The 18,793-nt window shown below is 44.8% G+C and overlaps 1 protein-coding gene across 2 annotated transcripts; it reads right to left on the bottom strand.

Annotated features, from left to right (window-relative positions):
* Window positions 1–1,292: 1,292 nt before the first annotated feature.
* Window positions 1,293–18,584, bottom strand: LOC118077844 (uncharacterized). Of its 2 annotated transcripts, XM_060268753.1 has the most exons (6): window positions 17,676–18,584; window positions 11,105–11,374; window positions 9,452–9,742; window positions 6,256–6,516; window positions 4,302–4,420; window positions 1,293–3,591 (listed from the first exon to the last, which is right to left on the bottom strand). In XM_060268753.1, the coding sequence occupies exons 1-5, from the start codon at window positions 17,731–17,733 to the stop codon at window positions 4,317–4,319; spliced, it is 984 nt and encodes a 327-aa protein (XP_060124736.1). In that variant the 5' UTR covers window positions 17,734–18,584; the 3' UTR covers window positions 1,293–3,591; window positions 4,302–4,316. The 2 variants fall into 2 exon arrangements, with proteins under 2 accessions (XP_060124736.1, XP_034957464.2); XM_035101573.2 differs by having other exon boundaries at window positions 1,301–4,420.
* Window positions 18,585–18,793: the final 209 nt, after the last annotated feature.

Below are 18,793 nucleotides of genomic sequence, written 5' to 3'. Positions count from 1 at the left end.
ACTACCAGGACTCATTAGCTGAACCTCACCTTGAATTGTTTTTAAAAATATATATAAGTACTTTGATTCATGTCTATTATTAAGTCTCAAAATATTATTTATGATTAAAAGTCATATTAGTTCATTTTTTTTGTTTTAATTCCTGGATGCAGCACAGATCCATTCCTGGAAAAGCCAGGCTAGCTTCCTGGTGAGGTGACGGCCCTCTTAGTTTGGGCCATTAAGGTAGGTAACTAAGCAACAAACAAACAAAACTCTGTGTCAGATAGCAAATGGGTGGGCTCCCCTCCATCAACCCACTAGTAGAAATACAAAGGCCTGAGTTGGGATCTAAAAAAAAATTTTTTTTTTTTTACATTATTCTCTTGGTTTTCAAAAATACATGCCTTGTCTCTTTTTTCAGGTTGTACAGCCTTTCTTAGAAATCAGTTACATTTGTTTTGAGACCGCAGTGTTGAGTACAGTAGAAGGTTGGGGAAGAAGGGGAGGGGAGGGGTGGCGAAGCTTATTTTCTTTTGTATAGTGCACATGTGGGGTTTTGTGTCAGTGTCAGCTGGGTAGGTTCTCTTTCTATTTGTTACTAGCTGTCCCCGGCCACGTGTTGCTGTGGCTCCATGCGGGCCCCTGTTTCCCAGGACAGACGCATGACATAACGACATCCTTCCCACTGTTGCCCTGGCGAGTGATGTCATATTCCCCCCTGCGTGACGTCACCCTCCACCCCGAGCCTTCTCTCTCTCCCCCTCGCATACCGTATGGACATGTTGGGAAGGGTCTGCCCAGGTCCCCTGGCAGGTTCCAGTGGGTGAGGGGCAGGCGGTCCAGCTGTAGGTCCTTAGCGAAGGTGGACAAGTCGAGGGCGGCGGGGAAAGCCGAGACGCCGGCAACAGAGGGAGAGGATCCGGCCCCCACTCTCCCAGTAGGAGCCGCCGGCCACCCATTCCCAGTACCCTCTGTGCGCTTGTATCGGGATGATGCCACCGCGTTCCCCGCGGCGTCCTGGGAGTAAAGAATGTACTATACTTTGACGTCCAACAGATGGTTCTATTTTTCCACCACAAAATCATGTTTTTACCTGTCACAGGTTTGACATCTATATAATCTAAGTATATGTAAACACTCGCATATTTGTATGCAACATTGTGTCGAAATTTCAAGGCAATCGGTCATGGACTTTCGGAGATTTTTGGTTATGTACAAATGGACATTTACATTTTTATTTATATAGATTACATTTCCTTGGTAGTGAAAGGTATCGGGGGGGGGGGAGGGTGTGGTTGGCGGCAGTGGGGTTTGTTTGCATTTGTGAGGGGGAGAGGGCTTGTTGAGTCAAATTAGCCAGAATGATTTGGATGCTATCCGTGGGTTCTTGTCATTGTCTTGTTGGGCTGTGTGATAATGGGGAACCATACTGGGGTGAAGGCGTCCTCTTCTATTTGTCCCCATGTCAGTTTCAGTCTGTTGGTTAGCTTTTCTAGTAAGGCTGTTTTCCATACAATTTGGTACCAGTGTTTCATGTTTATTCCTGACAGGTCTCTCCAGTGTCTGGCTTTGAGGCGTCTGGCTGCTGAGAGAAGGTGGGTTATAAGCTCTGTATAATATGAGCGGTCATTCTGATCTTGGAAGATGTTCCGCAGGGCCAGTTCTGGGGTGAGTTCTAATACCTGTTTAGTTGTTTTGCATATCTCTTGTAGGGCTGCTGTCTAGAAGGGTTGGATTTGGGGGCATTCCCACCACGTCTGGAGGTATGTATGTGCCTGTGGAGGTGCAGCCTCTCCAACATCTTGATGAGGTTCCTGGGTGTATCAGCGCCAGTTTCTGTGGTGTTGAGTACCACCCATAGGTGAGTTTCTGAGTGAGTTCCCTTCTTTTGGCCGATATGGACTTAAAGGGAGGTTTAGACCACATTCTAGTCCATTGGGTGGATTTAATTTCATACCTCATGTTGTGCTCCCATTGTTCTTTGACCGCGTCAAGGGGGATTTTGAGCAGTATTTTGTATATTGTGGATACCATTCCTTTGCCGTGTCCCTCTGCTGCTGGGAGAAGGTTTTTCAAAGGTGGTCAAGGGCCTAGTGGCTGCTGATTTTACCGCTGGATTGTTTAAGAAGGCCTGTAGTTGACGATGTGTTAGCCAAGGTATTTGGGTGTCCCCTACTTTGTCTTGTATTTCTTGTGTTGATATGGGTTTGTTGTTTTGTAGAAGTCTTTTAGAATGTGTAGGCCTTTGACTTGCCAGGTTTTTATCTGGGGTTTTGCGCTGCATGTTGGAATTGTGGCTGATAGGGCAGGGGGTTAGTGGGGATGGAGATAGTTTGCCTACTTTTCCTTTCCATGCCTTAAGCATGGACTTGTGGATAGTTCAATCTTTTGAACATTCAAAACAAATAATTAGGGGAAACAGGGCGTGGGTTTTTTAGAATAGCTAAAAGAAGCAGGCATGGGTTTAGAAAGGTTGTGAAACACTGCTGAAACAGATGCTGTCTGCAAGGCCAACCCAGATTATTTTGCCACTAACAGCAAAACAGAAAATGCAGTTTCCCCTCCCCGTCCTCTGCAGCCCTTGCCTTCTCCACAGCCCACCACCATTACGACCCCCAGCTGCCACACCTCCTTTGCCACACAGCCAGGGAAGCCCCATCCCACTGAAGGCAGAGAGCCATGAAGAGGAGGCAGCCCGAGAGGAGCAGGCGGAGGCAGCGGTGAGCAGTGCACTCTTGGGAGGCTGGATCTGCTGCTTCACCCAGCCTCATGGCAGGCCACCCTGGGCTGTCTGCTTCTCATTTCCAAAGAAATGTATTTGTTTAAAGAGAATCCCCCCACAAAATGTTCACAAGTCAAAGGAAATTTCTCTCCAGTCTTTGTACAAGAGGTGCCCCTAAGCAAGGTGGAGGGAGAAGGCGGTGGGGGCCGGGGGCAGGTTTCACACTGAGGCACTGAATATTACATGTGGCTAGATTACAGCAAATAGAGTCATGCTGGTTTTCCTTTAATCCCACGGCTCCCCCCTGTGGTAATTGCTGAAACAATCAAGACTCTTGCTGAAGGGAAGCTGAAACAATCAAGACTCTTGTGGCACCTGAAAGACTAACCCAGTGGTTCATAGGTGCTGAGTGCGGGGGACCCCTGGGTGCTCCAGCCACCACACCATTCCCCATGAGGGAGCCAGGCATCCACAGTTTTTTGCACCATTTAAAAGAAAGTGGTTCCGTGGGTGTCCCTTTTCCAAGAAGGGGAAGGGTATCATGAGCCTAAAGGAACTTGACCATCTACTTATCTACAGGGTCTGGTGGCTCCTCCTCTGAGGCTTCTTCAGAGGCAAAACTTGTTGTTGCCAAGCTCAAGGGCAGGCATCTCGCTTAGGGAGGTTTGTATGGGTGGCATACTGAAGCTTTTGTCATTCAGTACTCACTCTTCAGGTCTGTAACATTCATTTCTCAAGCATCTAGGCATGTGGGCTCGTACATAAGCTTACCATTATATACCAGTTGGAAACATTTAACCAAATAAATGCTTTTATTGGAAGAAAGGTGGGCAGAGAAGGGCTGCTGAACCCCACAATCTGCGCCAAGGAAAGTTAGATTCAGCAACCTGTATAAATGCATAAATGGGGGGGGGAGCAAAATTTATCTTATTTTGCATAATTTATTCTGGTGCTGCTAGTCATAGGGAAGATCTCCCTACAACGGCTGGGATTTTTAATCAAACCAGACTAAGCTTCTGAGATTTCAGTGGACGTTTTCCACATCCATAAGGGCTGAAAACTTGATCCCCTCACCCATGATTAATACAAAGATTCTTTTCTAGCTGAATTCCATGCCTGATACCATATTCTATGTGTTCTCTCTGCCAGAGCTCTAAGATCCACTCCAGCTGCTCTAAAGGTACTTGGCTGTTCACCAGGGGAGTGGGAAGGGGGGCGGTGGGGGCTGCTCTCCCCAGGTGTCATCCCTGAGGGGGGGTGAGAAACCCCCCCAGTGGCGATCCGCTGCGCGGATCGCACCCCCTGGTTGGAATGCTCCGCCCCCTGGTGCACAGCATGTGCGCTGCTCCGACTGCCTGAGCAGCTAGCTCCACCTCTGCTCTTCACAACAGCATTCCCTGATTTTGTCTACAGCTACTGTAGTAGCAGATTAATGGAATTCATGTGCTTTCAGGTATCCTCCAGTTTCTGCTGAGTGCTGTCATGTCCTGAATCACAGTAAATTATTCCCTCTCTTTGTTGGTTCTGTGGGAGCTTGCTAAGAAACGGATCTTTTAGCCGTGTCCACTGTGCCAAAAACAGTCTCTTTGAGGCTCACTTTCTTTCCCAATGATCATCTTCCTTTTTGATAGTAGCAAATGATGCCCAAGATCACCAAGATGCCCAAGACCAACAACGACACGGTTACCCAGACTGCAACCCAACTGCGAGACGCCTCTGCAATAATAGAAGACAGCGCATTAGGTGATGGATGTAATGGGTGCCTTAATCCAGATTTCTACATTGCAGGGGTTTGACCTAGATGACTCTCAGCGTCCCTCCCAACTCTACAATTCTATGATTCTGTGATGGAATTTGGCTGCAGGGGAAGAAGCAGTCAATAAGTGGGGGACAAACAACAAGAAGGGCTTGTGCACTGGAAAACAGGCTGCTGCAACAGATGGACCCTGGGGCATAGCCAGCCATGGAGAAATTCTGTATGAGCCTAATTGAAACCAACAGGATGTAGGAAGTATGCAAGAGCCATGTAGTGGCTCACATTTCAATTCTCCTGTTTAAAACAGTTGCAGGGGTGGCCAATTCAAGCAGCTGACCTTAGTGTAAAAAGCCCTAAATGACTTTTGCCCCCAATATCTGAAAGAGTACCTCCTTTCCTATGCTGGTGTAGCATAACTTGCCTACCTCATCTAGGCAGAACAAATCACTAATGAATTAAGAGTTTGTCAACATCTTCAAAAACAGCAAGGTAGTTCTCTCCTTCCAGCCCAATCTCAGCATGTCCAATGTCCATTACTATTATTATTATTACTACTACTATTATTATTATTATTTGAATTCATATACCACACTATATCTGGATGTCAGGGGAGACCGGAGGTCTCAGGGCAGTTCACAGAATAAAATCAAGATATAAAACCACAAAACATATACTGTAATCAAAATAAACACAATAACCCAATACCCCCCCCCCAAAAAAAAACACATTTTAAAAGGGCATAGGATGTCAAGTAAATAAACCAAAGGCCTGGTTAAAACGGAACATTTTTGCTTGAAGACTAAAGGTATATAATGAAGGCACCAGGCAAACTTCCCTGGGGAGAGTATTCCACAGACAGGGAGCCACTGAAGAGAAGGCCTGTTCTTGTGTTGCCAGCCTCCAGACCTCTTGAGGAGGAGGTGCAGAAGATGATCTCAGGGACCCAATAGGTACCGCTGTATGGTGAAATTCCAATTCCTAGTCTCCTGAGAAACCAATAACTTGAGATACTTTGAGATGGGTGTGTATTTTAGGATGGGTGGTTCTCATCCTGCACAAGTTTTCACCAGAGTCTATACAGTCATTGGCATCACAATAGCAGCTCACACAGTGGCGGAGGAAGCCACTGCATCACCCGGGGTGGCAAATTGCCGTCCACCGGGGAGGGCGTTGCTCATAGCGCACATGCATCGCTACGTAATGACGCATGCGTCACTACGTAACAAAGCTGCACATGCACACTATGTAAAGGGGGATCACGCTCCCCCCACGACTTCAAAACGGAGCCTCCAGACTCCTGGTAGAAAGCCTCACTCGGTGCGACGGGCGGGTGCCACCCTGGAGCTGGAGGGGGGTGACAGTTGACGCCCCCCTGAATCCCAAGCCGAGCCTCCAGCCTCCAGGTAAAAAGCCTGCGCTGCACGGCGCGGCGCACCGAGTGAGCTTTTTACTGGGAAGCTGGAGGGGCTCGGCTTGGGAGTCACAGGGTGGGGTGCCGACTGCCACACACACACACCCCGAGTGGAACCCGGGGCAGACCACCCCATCGGGCCCCGTTGCCATGCCCCTGAGCTCATATTCTTCCCTCATTTAATCTGAGTTTACCTATTCTGGGGAAAATTAAATGAGTTAAAAAAGCAACGACGACTGATATCAATGGCCCATTTGTGACATTTCAGTGACCCATTTACAAATTAAGTCCCGTCCCGGAAGCACCCTTGGATGAGGAAGGAAGTCGAGAAAGTGCTACGCTGGGGGAAGGAGGAGACTGGAAAGAAAGTCATAGGCAACCCACCTTCATACAGAATGTCAACCTCTGCCGAGCCATTGCCATAGACATTATGTACTAGACATCGGTAAGTCCCATTATGGTATATTTGCGCTGAAGGGATTGTGATGGTCTTATTGCTATCTGAGTATTCCACGCCAGTCTGGGAGGGGAGATCCCATGAAAACTCTGGAAAGGGCTTTCCCTCTGCATGGCACTTCACCACAAGGGGGGCACCGGTTTTGTACGCCGTGAAATTTGTTGAGACGTTCACATTGTATGGACTGGCTGCAATAAGAAAAAAATGGTTGATGAGTTGCAGAAGCCTCAGTTACACATGGATTTAGATGGCATACTGTATAGCAGGGGAAAAGAAGCTCACTCTTACTTTCAGGCAGCACACAGTAGCATAATTCTTTATTGGGATGGGACAGTCTGATAACACCATCATTGTTCAGTCATTGGGGCAGTTGTTGTCGAGAAGTACTTCCATTAAAAAGCAGGGCTATTTCAGTAATGGACCCATACTTTTAAACCAGCACCATCAGCCACTATAAAAATGGTCCTTTCCTTACTATTTTTTAATGGGCTTTGAATACACTTCTATTCCAATCCTCTTTTAATTTAACTGCTGCACTAAAGTGTTCTTTGAAAAATAAAAATAAAATGTTTTAGGCTTATTCTGATGATGCTTTAAATTGTTTTTAATTAAAGCACTATGATGGGTTTTATTTAGTTAGCACTGCTGCTTAGATTTTGTAAATATAGATAGATTGCTGTAGTGAAATAGTTTTAAAATTACTGTCATTGTTTTGAGTGATCTTTGTAAGCTGCTTTCAGAAGGCTCATCATAAAAAGTGTGATATAAATAGGTAAAGAAATAAATCATAAAACCCAAAACAGCTGTGAGAGACCCTAGAGAGCCATAGAGAGATGTCATTCCAGTCACAGCACCATAAGCCAAGCATTGCCAAACACTCCCCAATTCCAATTACATTGCACCCAAAAAGGAAAGGAAGATCCAGCCTCTTGAAGCCTATTCTTGCTTAACCAAACAGGTGGATCATAGCAGCTTTTTACTTTGGCTTCTTTTACCAGCCCCATGCTGTAGCATCCTGATCGCCACCTGGGCCAGGCATGCACGGGGGGGGGGGTGTCTCCCCCTGGAGCCCACTGCTTCCACACTGCAGCTGCCTCTCCAACTCTTGACCTGGGGGTGGAGCTGCGCAGATCGCAGCGACAGAGGAGGACCCTGCGGCCGCCTCTCCGATTCTTCTGGGATGCAGCTGTGGCCAGGGGAGGAAGCTGCCACCGTCAGAGAGGGGCGGCACAAAAAGGCTGGCCCAGTCAGGCCTTTCTCTGTCGGGGTTCCTGGTTGAGCCCCCTAAAAAATGTGCCTGGGCAGTGACCTCACCCCCCCCCACCATGCTATGCCACTGTACTAGCCTGCTAAGTGAGCAGCCTACTAGCTGCAGAGGAGGGGGAAATGCTTCTTCCACAAGCAGCCAGTATGGAAGCACAATATCTGAGCCTCTTAGCAGGCCAATAAAATCAAAACCCTGATTATAAAAAGCTCAACAACTTTGATTTCCTAAAAAAAAGTTCAACAACTTTGGTCTGCCCCAGGCACTGGCTGAGGTTGCTACCCCACTGCTGGTCCTCAACTCCTCCTATCAGGTAAGGAAGATAAGCTGAGCTTGGTTGCCTGGCTGGAGATAAATTCTCCCCAGTCCCATCCCCTGAGAGTTGAAGCAGCTTGAAAGAGATACAAGGTAACAGCATTGAAACAAAAAATAAAAAAAAATTCCTTCCAGTAGCACCTTAGTTTGTCATTGGTATGAGCTTTTGGGTGCAGAAATTGGCAAAAATGAATAATTCTCTTAGTAACAAGTGCTGGAGGTGTAATGGTATGATTGGCAGTTTATTTCATATATGGTGGACATGCCCAATGATTAAAAAATTCTGGTAATTAATTCATGAAGAAATTAAAAAACTACTACAAATATCCTTTGTCAAAAAAGCAGAAATGTATTTATTAGGTATCTTAAATAATAATATATCTAGTGAAAAAGTAAACATCTTCATGTATGCATCGACAGCTGCAAGATTATTAATAGCGAACAAATGGAAAAGTACAGATGTTCCAACAAAGGGAGAATGGATTGATAAATTATGCGAATATTTAGAATTAGCAAAATTGACAGATTTAATTCATCACAAACCTAAAATTAAAATCCAAAAACAATGGGAGTGCCTAAATGAATATCTAGGAAAACAAGGTCTGGGAGCAAAAATCTGGCTGTGCTTAGAATAACCTAAATTGGTAAATGAGAGAAATTAATTATGTATGTTGGAAAATAATTTAAGACGAAGATAACAACAAATAGATAATATATAGGTATTTAGATTAATTACTGTATGGAGAAGCGGTGGAAGTCAAGAAAGTTGTACTGTATAAAGTTTTCTATTACATTGTTTACTTTTCTTTTTCTATTTTTCTTTTTTCTTTTAACTTCTCTTTTATTTCTTCTTTTCTTTTTCTTTCTCTTTCTCATTATCTCTTTCTTTTTTTCTCTTTCTTCTTCTCTTCTTTGTCTAAGTCTCATTTTTATATCTATTCTTTGCATTTATATATGTATGATATGTTTGTGCATATTTGTGCATATGATGAATTTATGCATATGTATTTTATTTCAGTATTTCTTCGTTTGCTTTCTTTGTTAATTTTTTGGATTTTTTTTTCTAAGATGTGATGTTGTTATGTTGTGTTATGTTATGTTATATTTTGTTATATTTTTTAATAATTGAAATAAAGACCTTTTAAAATATTTTTTTAAAAACACAATAAAGCGAGATGAGCGCCGCAACCCCGGAGTCGGTCACGACTGGACCTAATGGTCAGGGGTCCCTTTACCTTTACCTTTAGGGGCCCATTCAGATTTCATGTGGAACAATAGTTAATGCTGGGTGCTTTATTATTTATTGTTTAATGGACTGACTTAAATGAATTTGTATTTCAGCTGGTTGTAAATTGGGTGGCATATAAATGTGGTTTAACACGTAAATAAATAAAATACTCAGCTACAGAAGTATCCTAAGGCCTCTGGGCTAGAACAAATTGTTAGATATATATGTGTGTGTAAATTACCGGTACTTCCAAACCGGCCCTCCCAGCCCTGAACACGTGGCAAAACCAATCAGATGCATAGCAAGTAGAACTTACCCACAATCTTCAAGGTTCTGTTTGCACTTTTTTGCAGTACTTCTGAGCCCACCTGGAGGTGAGCTTCACAGAGAATGACATCCCCATCCTCCTGAGGTTTAGCCAAAAAGCTGTACTCCACAGAGATGCTGCGCTCCCACTTCAGGATATTACTGCCCTTTTTCAGGAAGATGCTGACATTAGATGGGGAGCTGGAACCTCTCACTTTCAAACTTGGGATGCTGCATACAATTTTCTCCCAGTGATTAGCCACGATATTGGAGGTAAGGTAGATATCTGGTGTTGAGAACTCTGAGGGGAAATAAAGATATGAATAGCCACCATCTGAAATGGTAAGTGAAAACTAACTAGTAAAGAGGCCTAGGAAATCTACAGCTCCTGGCTTTCTGAAGTTGGAAATGTTAACCATCCCAGTTGTTTAAAATAAATATAGACAACAATTTCAGGGCAATGGGAGGGAAAACTCTGCATGACAACTGAGCAACCTAATCAAATAATGGTGAACAAGGATGAGCTCCTTTTGGTTGATTGACTGACTGCACTTATATACTGATTTTCAGGCAAATGCATTCCAAGGAAGTTTACAAAAGATAATTTATGTACAATAGATGGACATAAACACAAGTATCAAAGGCTTCTGTTGAAAGTTCAGTTTGTTTTCAATAAAATATATTCTTTATAGGAAACCACTACTCAAAAGAGTTCAGCCCAAGCCATCCTGATGTTCCAGAGATTGGCCAAGGCTTTGACAGGAGCACCAGTCAAATCAGGCAGAAAATCCTCCAGAGTTGTCTGGAAACTATGTGGATATCACAACCTCTGAAGGTGGGGGAAAGAAGCTAAAAGCCTAAAAACTCAAAAAAGAAGTGATCTGATCACTTTCAGATCACCCTCTTATTGCCCAGTCAAAAAGACAAGATCCAGAATGTGACCTATGATGTGCGTTGGGCTGATGTTATATTGTGACAGCCCCATGGTTGTCATGGCAGACCTGAAGTTCTGAGCACAGTGGCATAGCATTGGAAGGGGGGGCTGTGGACACATTTTTTGAGGGTGGCATAGCATTGGGAGGGGGGGCTGTGGACACATTTTTTGAGGGGGCATGACCAGGCAGCACCCCATGGCAGGCTCCTTCATTGTGATGGTCGAACACTGCCAGCCAGCCACAGCTCCTGACCCAGGAGTGGAGAGAAGGAGGGTTGGCAGAAGATTTGCCACCCCTCTCCTGGGCTGGGCACAAGTATAACCCCCTCCTGGCTCCACTTTACAAGAAGAGATGCAGCTCCCTCCCTCCACACTCTATCCCAGGCAGTGGTAGCATATGCTTCACTGGTGCCCTTAAGTTATGTTAAAGTGCTCCCAGAAGGTGTTCTGTTGTGAGATTGGTGATGCTAATACTACATGCAGCCTGATTTTTGTAGAGCAGAGGAGCCGCTCTTGGGTTTTCTTCCCTCTTTCCTTAGGCATCACAGCCTCGTCATGCAGCATACCATGTCTAACAACATGGGTACTCTGCAATTTTGTTTTAGAGTAGTGTGATGAAATGGAAACATGGGACCTCTTTCCCCCCCTCCACATTACATGTGTGAGGAAGGAGGCTAAATTACATAACCTCCAGATGCCTCCCAGCTCTGAAATTCTGTGCATACTCACGGTAAAGATAGATGACCACATTGGTGTCTAAGGGATCAAAGCCTGTTCTTTGAACTACGCATATAGGCTGAAGTTCCCATTCAGACACATTGGCGATGTTTATAGAGAGCCACCCATCGCCCTTCTGGAGCCCTCCTCCAACAGACACTTCCCAGTCCAACCGGGTGTAGTTAGCACACGTAGTTGTGCAGTTCAGATTCACAGAACCTCCCAATTCCACAACAGGTGCCTCAGGGTGGATAGTCACATTGCAAGTGTCAAGGAAATGCCCTATAAGAAAGAAAGAAAAGATATGGGGAGGACAGGCTGCAGAGAATACTGCTGGCAATCCCAGCATTATTCAGCAAGAATGTGTTGCAATATGATGCAGTCACCATTCCTGGGGCAAATCTATTTCCTATTATTAATATTTTTTATAAAATTTCTCTACTGCCCTTCATTCTAGGTTCACAGTGTGGTTTACAATACACACACACAAAAATACATACCACTATAACAAACAAAAACAATTAGCCACACACGGGTTCGGACTACATGACCCTTGGGGTCCCTCCCAACTTTACATTTCTATAATTCTATTATTCTAAAAGCCCATAGATTATTAAATTAGCCAAAAGTCTGAGAGAAGAGAAATGATTTACCTTAACCTGGCACCTAAGGATGTGTAATGCAGGTGCAAGGGGTGAGCATTCCACAAACAGGGAGCCCATGCAAAAAAGGCCGTTCTCATGTTGCCACCCTCCAGACCTCTCGTGGAGAAGGCACATGAAGAAGGGCCTCAACTGATTATCACCAGGTCTGGGTCAGTTCATATGGGGAAGAGGTGGTCAAAACCAACATCTTGAATTGAGCCCAGCTGCTTCACTTGGGCAGGATCGGCGTAATTTGCTCAAACCATCTTGTACCAGTGAAAAACCTGGCCGTTGAATTCTGTACCAGCTGAAGCTTCCGAACTGTCTTCAGAGGCGGGCCTATGTTCAGTGGTACCTCGCAAGACGAAAATAATTCGTTCCACGATTAATTTAGTCTTGCGATAATTTCGTCTTGTGAAGCACGGTTTCCCATAGGAATGCATTGAAATTTAATTAATGCGTTCCTATGGGGGGAAAGAAGCAGAAGGGGGGGGAAAGGCGCCGACTCACCCGCCACGGCTGAAAGTCTTCAAGGCTCTGGGGAGGGGGAAGCAGGAGGAGGGCCAGGGGTCTGGAAGGAGTCTGAAAGCCATACAGAGATGGGAGAAAGCAAGGCCGGAGCCGCAGGGTCTCTTCCCACCGCAGCCTCTGCTCCTTCAGCCGCCGCCGCTGGTGAGCCCCGCTGCTGCTCCTGCTGGAGCCATGGAGGCCACTGAGGAGGGCAAGGCTGGAGCCACGGAGGCCGCCATGAGCGCCATGCCTCTGCAGGAGGCAGAAGCGGTGGCTGTGGACGTCACCGGCGGAGTCCTAAAGGTAAGTGGCGGTGCGGCGGCAGCTTCCCTTCCCCTCGCGAGGCTGCTTCGTCTTGTGAAGCATGGCCATAGACAGCTTCGTTTTGTGAGCCATCAAAAAAATCGCAAAACGGTTTCGTTTTGCGATTTTTCGTTGCGCGAGGCATTTGTCTTGCGGGATACCACTGTAATCTATTCCAGAGGCTACCAGAGTGCAGATAACAGTAGTTAGGCTGTCCCTGTCCAGATAGGGGGGCAGCTGGGCTACCAGCTGAAGGTGGTAGAAGGCACTCTGTGCCACCGAAGCCCCCTGAGCCGTAAGCAACAGCAAAGGATCCAGGTGTACCCCCAAGCTACATACCTGATCCTTCAAGTGATCCCATTAGTATCCACACTACAAACACATGTCTGTCTTACATCTGTTCAGCAGTCATTACTGTCCCCAGAGCCCTAGTTTGTAGATTTTACCTTTTATTTCCACACCCTTAATATCTGGGGTTGCTTGGAGTCTGATTGCTAGGGGATCCAAGGCCAAGATGAATAGGAAGTGGACATCCTTGTTTTTGCCTCTTTGGATTGCTATGGTATTGGAGTCCATATTGTTAATTCTGCATTTTGCTGAGGCTTGGGAGTAAATTTGTTTGAGGGTTTGTAGAAAGTTGGGGCCAAATTTAATGTTAGTTAATACTACTAATTGATATTTTCATTCTAAGCAATCAAAGGCTTTAAGGATGTCTAGGGACATGATGGTCGGAGTTTGGTCATTCTACTGTATTCTATCAGAGTGGATAATTTCCTCATGGGGTCTGTTATGTTGTGGCCTGCCTAGTCCAAGGCAATTAGTTTGTGTAGGGATATTTTTAGGCTGTTAACCAGGATTGATGTGAATTTCTTACGGTCTTGGTTCATCAATGAGACTGGGCAGTATGATTCTGTTGGTTTTTTGAAAATATTTTTTTTTATTTTTGTCAATAGAAATTTACATTCAAAAAATTTGTATAATCATTTTGTGAGATTCTCTGAATTCTGTGACTTCACCCCATCTCCTACATGAGTCCTTATTTCAATAATTAAGACTACATATCAATACGTTCGTCTTTGTCCATGGAGTTTTCTTGGCAGGGATACTGGAGTGGCTTGCCAGTTCCTTCTCCAGGTGGATCACGTTTAGTCAAAACTCTCCACTATGACCTGTCCATCTTGGGTGGCCCTGCATGGCATAGCTCATAGCTTCTCTGAGTTATTCAAGCCCCTTCGCCACGACAAGGCATTGATCCATACTAGATGAATCCCAAGCCGGAATTAAGATTGCCGGAAGAAATATCAACAACCTCAGATATGCAGATGACACAACCTTGATGGCAGAAAGCGAGGAGGAATTAAAGAACCTTTTAATGAGGGTGAAAGAGGAGAGCGCAAAATATGGTCTGAAGCTCAACATCAAAAAAACCAAGATCATGGCCACTGGTCCCATCACCTCCTGGCAAATAGAAGGGGAAGAAATGGAGGCAGTGAAAGATTTTACTTTCTTGGGCTCCTTGATCACTGCAGATGGTGACAGCAGTCACGAAATTAAAAGACGCCTGCTTCTTGGGAGAAAAGCAATGACAAACCTAGACAGCATCTTAAAAAACAGAGACATCACCTTGCCGACAAAGGTCCGTATAGTTAAAGCTATGGTTTTCCCAGTAGTGATGTATGGAAGTGAGAGCTGGACCATAAAGAAGGCTGATCGCCGAAGAATTGATGCTTTTGAATTATGGTGCTGGAGGAGACTCTTGAGAGTCCCATGGACTGCTAGAAGATCAAACCTATCCATTTTTAAGGAAATCAGCCCTGAGTGCTCCCTGGAAGGACAGATCGTGAAGCTGAGGCTCCAATACTTTGGCCACCTCATGAGAAGAGAAGAATCCTTGGAAAAGACCCTGATGTTGGGAAAGATTGAGGGCACTAGGAGAAGGGGACGACAGAGGACAAGATGGTTGGACAGTGTTCTCGAAGCTACGAACATGAGTTTGACCAAACTGCGGGAGGCAGTGCAAGACAGGAGTGCCTGGCGTGCTCTGGTCCATGGGGTCACGAAGGGTCGGACACGACTAAACGACTAAACAACAACAAATCAATACGTTCGCCACTATTTTCATTTTTCCAAATTGCCCATAATCTTCATTACTTTACAAGTGATTCTTATAGTCCAGCTAAAGTTAATGGTCTCCTAAGTTAATTATAATCCTCCCCATTCCTTTTTGAAGTCCTTGTCTTCTTGGTTCCTGAGTCTCCCAGTTAGTGTTGCCATTTTAGCACAGTCCAGCAGTTTGGATTGCCATTCTTCCCTCATCAGGGTTGTTGCTTCTTTCCATTTGGGGGCTAGTAGCACCCGTGTTCTCGCATGCATGAAAACACTTTTCTGGTCTTTTGGAATCTCAGTACCTGTAATCTTTATATATAAAAATGTAGGCGGATGTAACAGCCTTTCTCCGTAACTGCTGAACTGTAATGTAACAAATTTGGCCACAACGTTCTGTGCCCATCAGTGAGGGATCTGGCATAATTTTTCCCCCCAAAAAACAAACCTTTCATATCAAAAATAATGATTAAACACAAAAAGTGGCGCCCAAATTAGATGTCACTAGCAGAAGCTCTGAAGACTCAAGCAGCATCCAATAGAAAGGCAGATTGCTCACTGCTTCCTGCAAAGCCACACCACCAGATGACATCACAAAATTCCACAGCAACCAACTGAAAACAGGCCTTTTGCAGCAACAAGGCCCAACATTGCCAAGTGGAGGTAGGGGCCTTCCTGGGGGGGGGGGCGCGAATAGGGGGCAGGGATAGGTAATGGGTCAGCACAGGGTGGGAGGAGACACAGGGATGAAACCTGCCCTCTCCACAGTATCTCACCTCGGCTTTGCAGACTAGCCTGAGTGGATTTAGGGGCCTGCCTGGGTGGGGGGTGGGGGGGGCTGAAGAGGCCGCAGAATAGAATAAACTGAATATGGGCCTTTTACAGGGCCGTGCCTTTGAATAAGTGTTATTTCACATAACACATGTGGGTAGGGGAGTCAGGGTTGGGACAGGGCAAAATTTTACAGAACACGTGCATTGGGGGAATGATTGTGTGCAAAATGAACGGGTCACAGGGATAACCGGGGGGGGTGGACGGAGGAGAGGAGGGAAATCACAGTGGTAAGTGGGGGGTTGGGGGGAGAAGGGGGAAGTCACAGGGATAAGCCGGGAGTGGGGGGAAGAGGGGGCATAATAGGTCATGGATCAGGACAGAGTTGGGGGTTCACAGGGATGAGGGAGGGGGATGAGGGGGGAATCACAGGGATAAGCCAGGGGGTGAGGGGAGGAGTGGGGGAATCACAGGGATACGTCACAGGGTAGGGGAAATCACACAAATAACCCACAGCAACGCGTGGCAGGGCCAGCTAGTTCCTAATAAAAAGGCTTCTGGGTTGTTGTTTTTAGCAGAAGTTATTTTAAACATTTTTTTAAAGTTCATTGTATACCATTTTCCAAAGCCTTTCCCAATCTGCCATTTGTATAGCCCAGTTTATCATAACCAATTTAACCTGTTCATCTTTTGTATGCCATTCCAGAAGCAAATATAGGTGGTTTTTGACAGAATTTTGGTATTACTTTCTAAGAGTTCTTTTTGGAATTTTGATATATCGTAACTAAAACCTTTCTTTTTATCTATCTTAAAAGTATCATTTAGTTGATAATACTGTAATCAATAAATTGCAGCTTTCTTTATCTCTTCAAAGTCTTTTAATTTTAACTGGTTGTTTATTTCAGTTAGCAGCTCTTTTTATAAGTCGGCCAATTGCTTCTCATATTCACTTTTTTTCAGAGATATTGCTTCCAAAGGGGAAAGCCACCAGGGTGTTTTTTGCTCAAATCAGTTTTCAGGGTATTATATTTGTGCCCTTTTTTTGCTTAACTGCCAAGTCAATAATTTACCTGGCTTATTCGCATATTCAAAAAAAATTGTTTCCTTCTTTTTATCTTCCATTCGATTTCCTGGTTAATTATAATTGAATATTGTGTTTGCAACATTTTTATTGCCTGTTTGATTGATTCTTTCCCAGGTTTTTTTAATTATTTCTTTCTCGTTTCTAATCAGTTCATCTAATATCTCATTTTTCTTATTTTTTCTTATTTTCTTCTGATACGCATTTTGTTGGATAAAAAAATCCTCTCATTACCGCCTTACTAGCATCCCAGACAATCCTCCCATCAGTGTATTGATCTAAGTTTAGTTCAAAATACGGTAATCTTTCAGGACTTTTTCTTTTTGTCTTATATCCTGATTATCTGATAATTCCTCATTCCATCTCCATCTAAATGGGGTATCCCCCCCCTTTTTTTTAGTTCAAGAATTATCAAATTGTGATCCAGGAGTGTTCTTGGTTGTATTTCTACTTCTTTTTTTTAATACTGTTATTGATAATGCTTTAGATAGCCATACTGAGTCTATCCTTCTGCTAGATTGATGGACCTTTGAACGAAATGTATATTCTCTATCCAGTGGGTGTTTAAATCTCCTGCGGCCTTCCAGCCACCCTGGCCTCCGAGGGGTGTGAGATTCCAGGGGTCCCAGGGTTCTTGCTTCTTTTTGGAATGAGTTTGTTTTTCTCAGATTAGACCTAGTGTAAATGAGATTGGATCTTGGCATCCAAGATTTTTCCTTTTATACCTATATTTTTCCTTGCCACCAACACTTCCATCCATCAACCTCATCCACCACACATGACATTTTCCATGCCCCACCAATTGTATTTGGGGATCTTAGGATGCTTTTAGAAAGATGTTTAGCATGGGATCAGTGTGCCTTAGTCACCCACACAACATTCTCCTCCTCAAAATGCTAGCCCATAGCACACACACACACACACACACACACACACACACACACACACACACCATTTAATTTGGATCGACTCTTTCTATGGAATGACAATATACTTTTAAAAAACTGTTGCAACAACTCACTGGCAATATCTCAATAATCTGTTTGCAAATTAAGCCCCCATCGGGAAGCACCTTTAGATGAAGCCAGTTTCCAGATTCCTCCCCCAAGGGAACACAAACTAGACAGCTCTCCTTGTCACTGGAATGTAAGGAGTTTTCAGGATGACTCACCCACAGGCAACCAGAAGATGAGAAGCACAGCAAAATTCAGAGACAAGACAGGTATCATCTTCACCAGGACAAGGCAGAAAATATGACCATTGGGAGTTTGATGGTTTTCCAGCTAGCTATATGGAGCCAGAACAGTCCAGGGAAGTCTAAGCTTAGCCACTCTTTTGTCTAATTTTTTATTTAACATTTTGGTTCAGGAAACATGCATATCCTGTAACCGGCTGACTCACCCTCATACTCACTGACACTGCCTCACCCAAGCACTTCCTCCCTTCAAAACAAAAAACAACAACATGGTGATGAGGAAATAGCTCTGAGGAATATAAAATTGAGTGTAGGGATAAGTGTTCAATGGCCAAGATAGTTCCCTGAGTTTCAGAACAGGTCTGGGGGAGCTCTGGCCCTCCAACTACTGCTGCTGCTGCTGTTACCGTAGACTCTATCTCCCATCAGCCCCAGTCAACATGGCCAGTGGTCAACGATGGTGAGAGCAGCAGTCCGGCAACATCTGGAGGACCACAGGATCCCCCATCCCTGCTTTGAAAATCACTCAGAAGATGTGCTCTTACCAGAGGCATTTTTGACAAGGCATGCATGCATATTGAGAATTACATTTTCCTCGCCTCTGTAGCCGCACATACACACACTTTTGTTTTTCTAATTTCAGCCTGTCAGCTCAAATAAACTTGCAAAACATGTCCATGAAATGGGGTCCTTCACTGCAGCAGTGACCTAGCCTAGCGGAAGTCAGATCATTGTACTACAAACAGCTTCCACACTGTTTCCAAATGTGCTCCCACTGCCCAACAGGCCACTAGCTGCATGGAGGTGGTTTTGCAATGACAACATGCAGAAAGGACTTCCGATTCAAACATCACTAGCTCTCACTCTTTATACAACAGGGGCAAACTAATCAAAACCCACAGGAAGTGTGAAGACTCACAATATATTAAACCCAAGTCGCATCTGCTTGACCTTTTTCATGCGCCTGAAGGGCAACTGCTGATGGGAATCTGGATTGGGCAGGACAGTGTTGCCATCATGCTTCTAGACTTCTGAAAGGCATCAGGATGACCACAGTGAGAAGAGGATGCTGGACTGCTTGCAAGGCCATGCGC

This window comes from Zootoca vivipara, chromosome 16 (genome assembly GCF_963506605.1).
Source record: "Zootoca vivipara chromosome 16, rZooViv1.1, whole genome shotgun sequence".
Lineage (NCBI taxonomy): Eukaryota > Metazoa > Chordata > Lepidosauria > Squamata > Lacertidae > Zootoca > Zootoca vivipara.
Note: the sequence above shows the minus strand (reverse complement) of the source record. Positions and strands in the feature narration are given on the sequence as shown.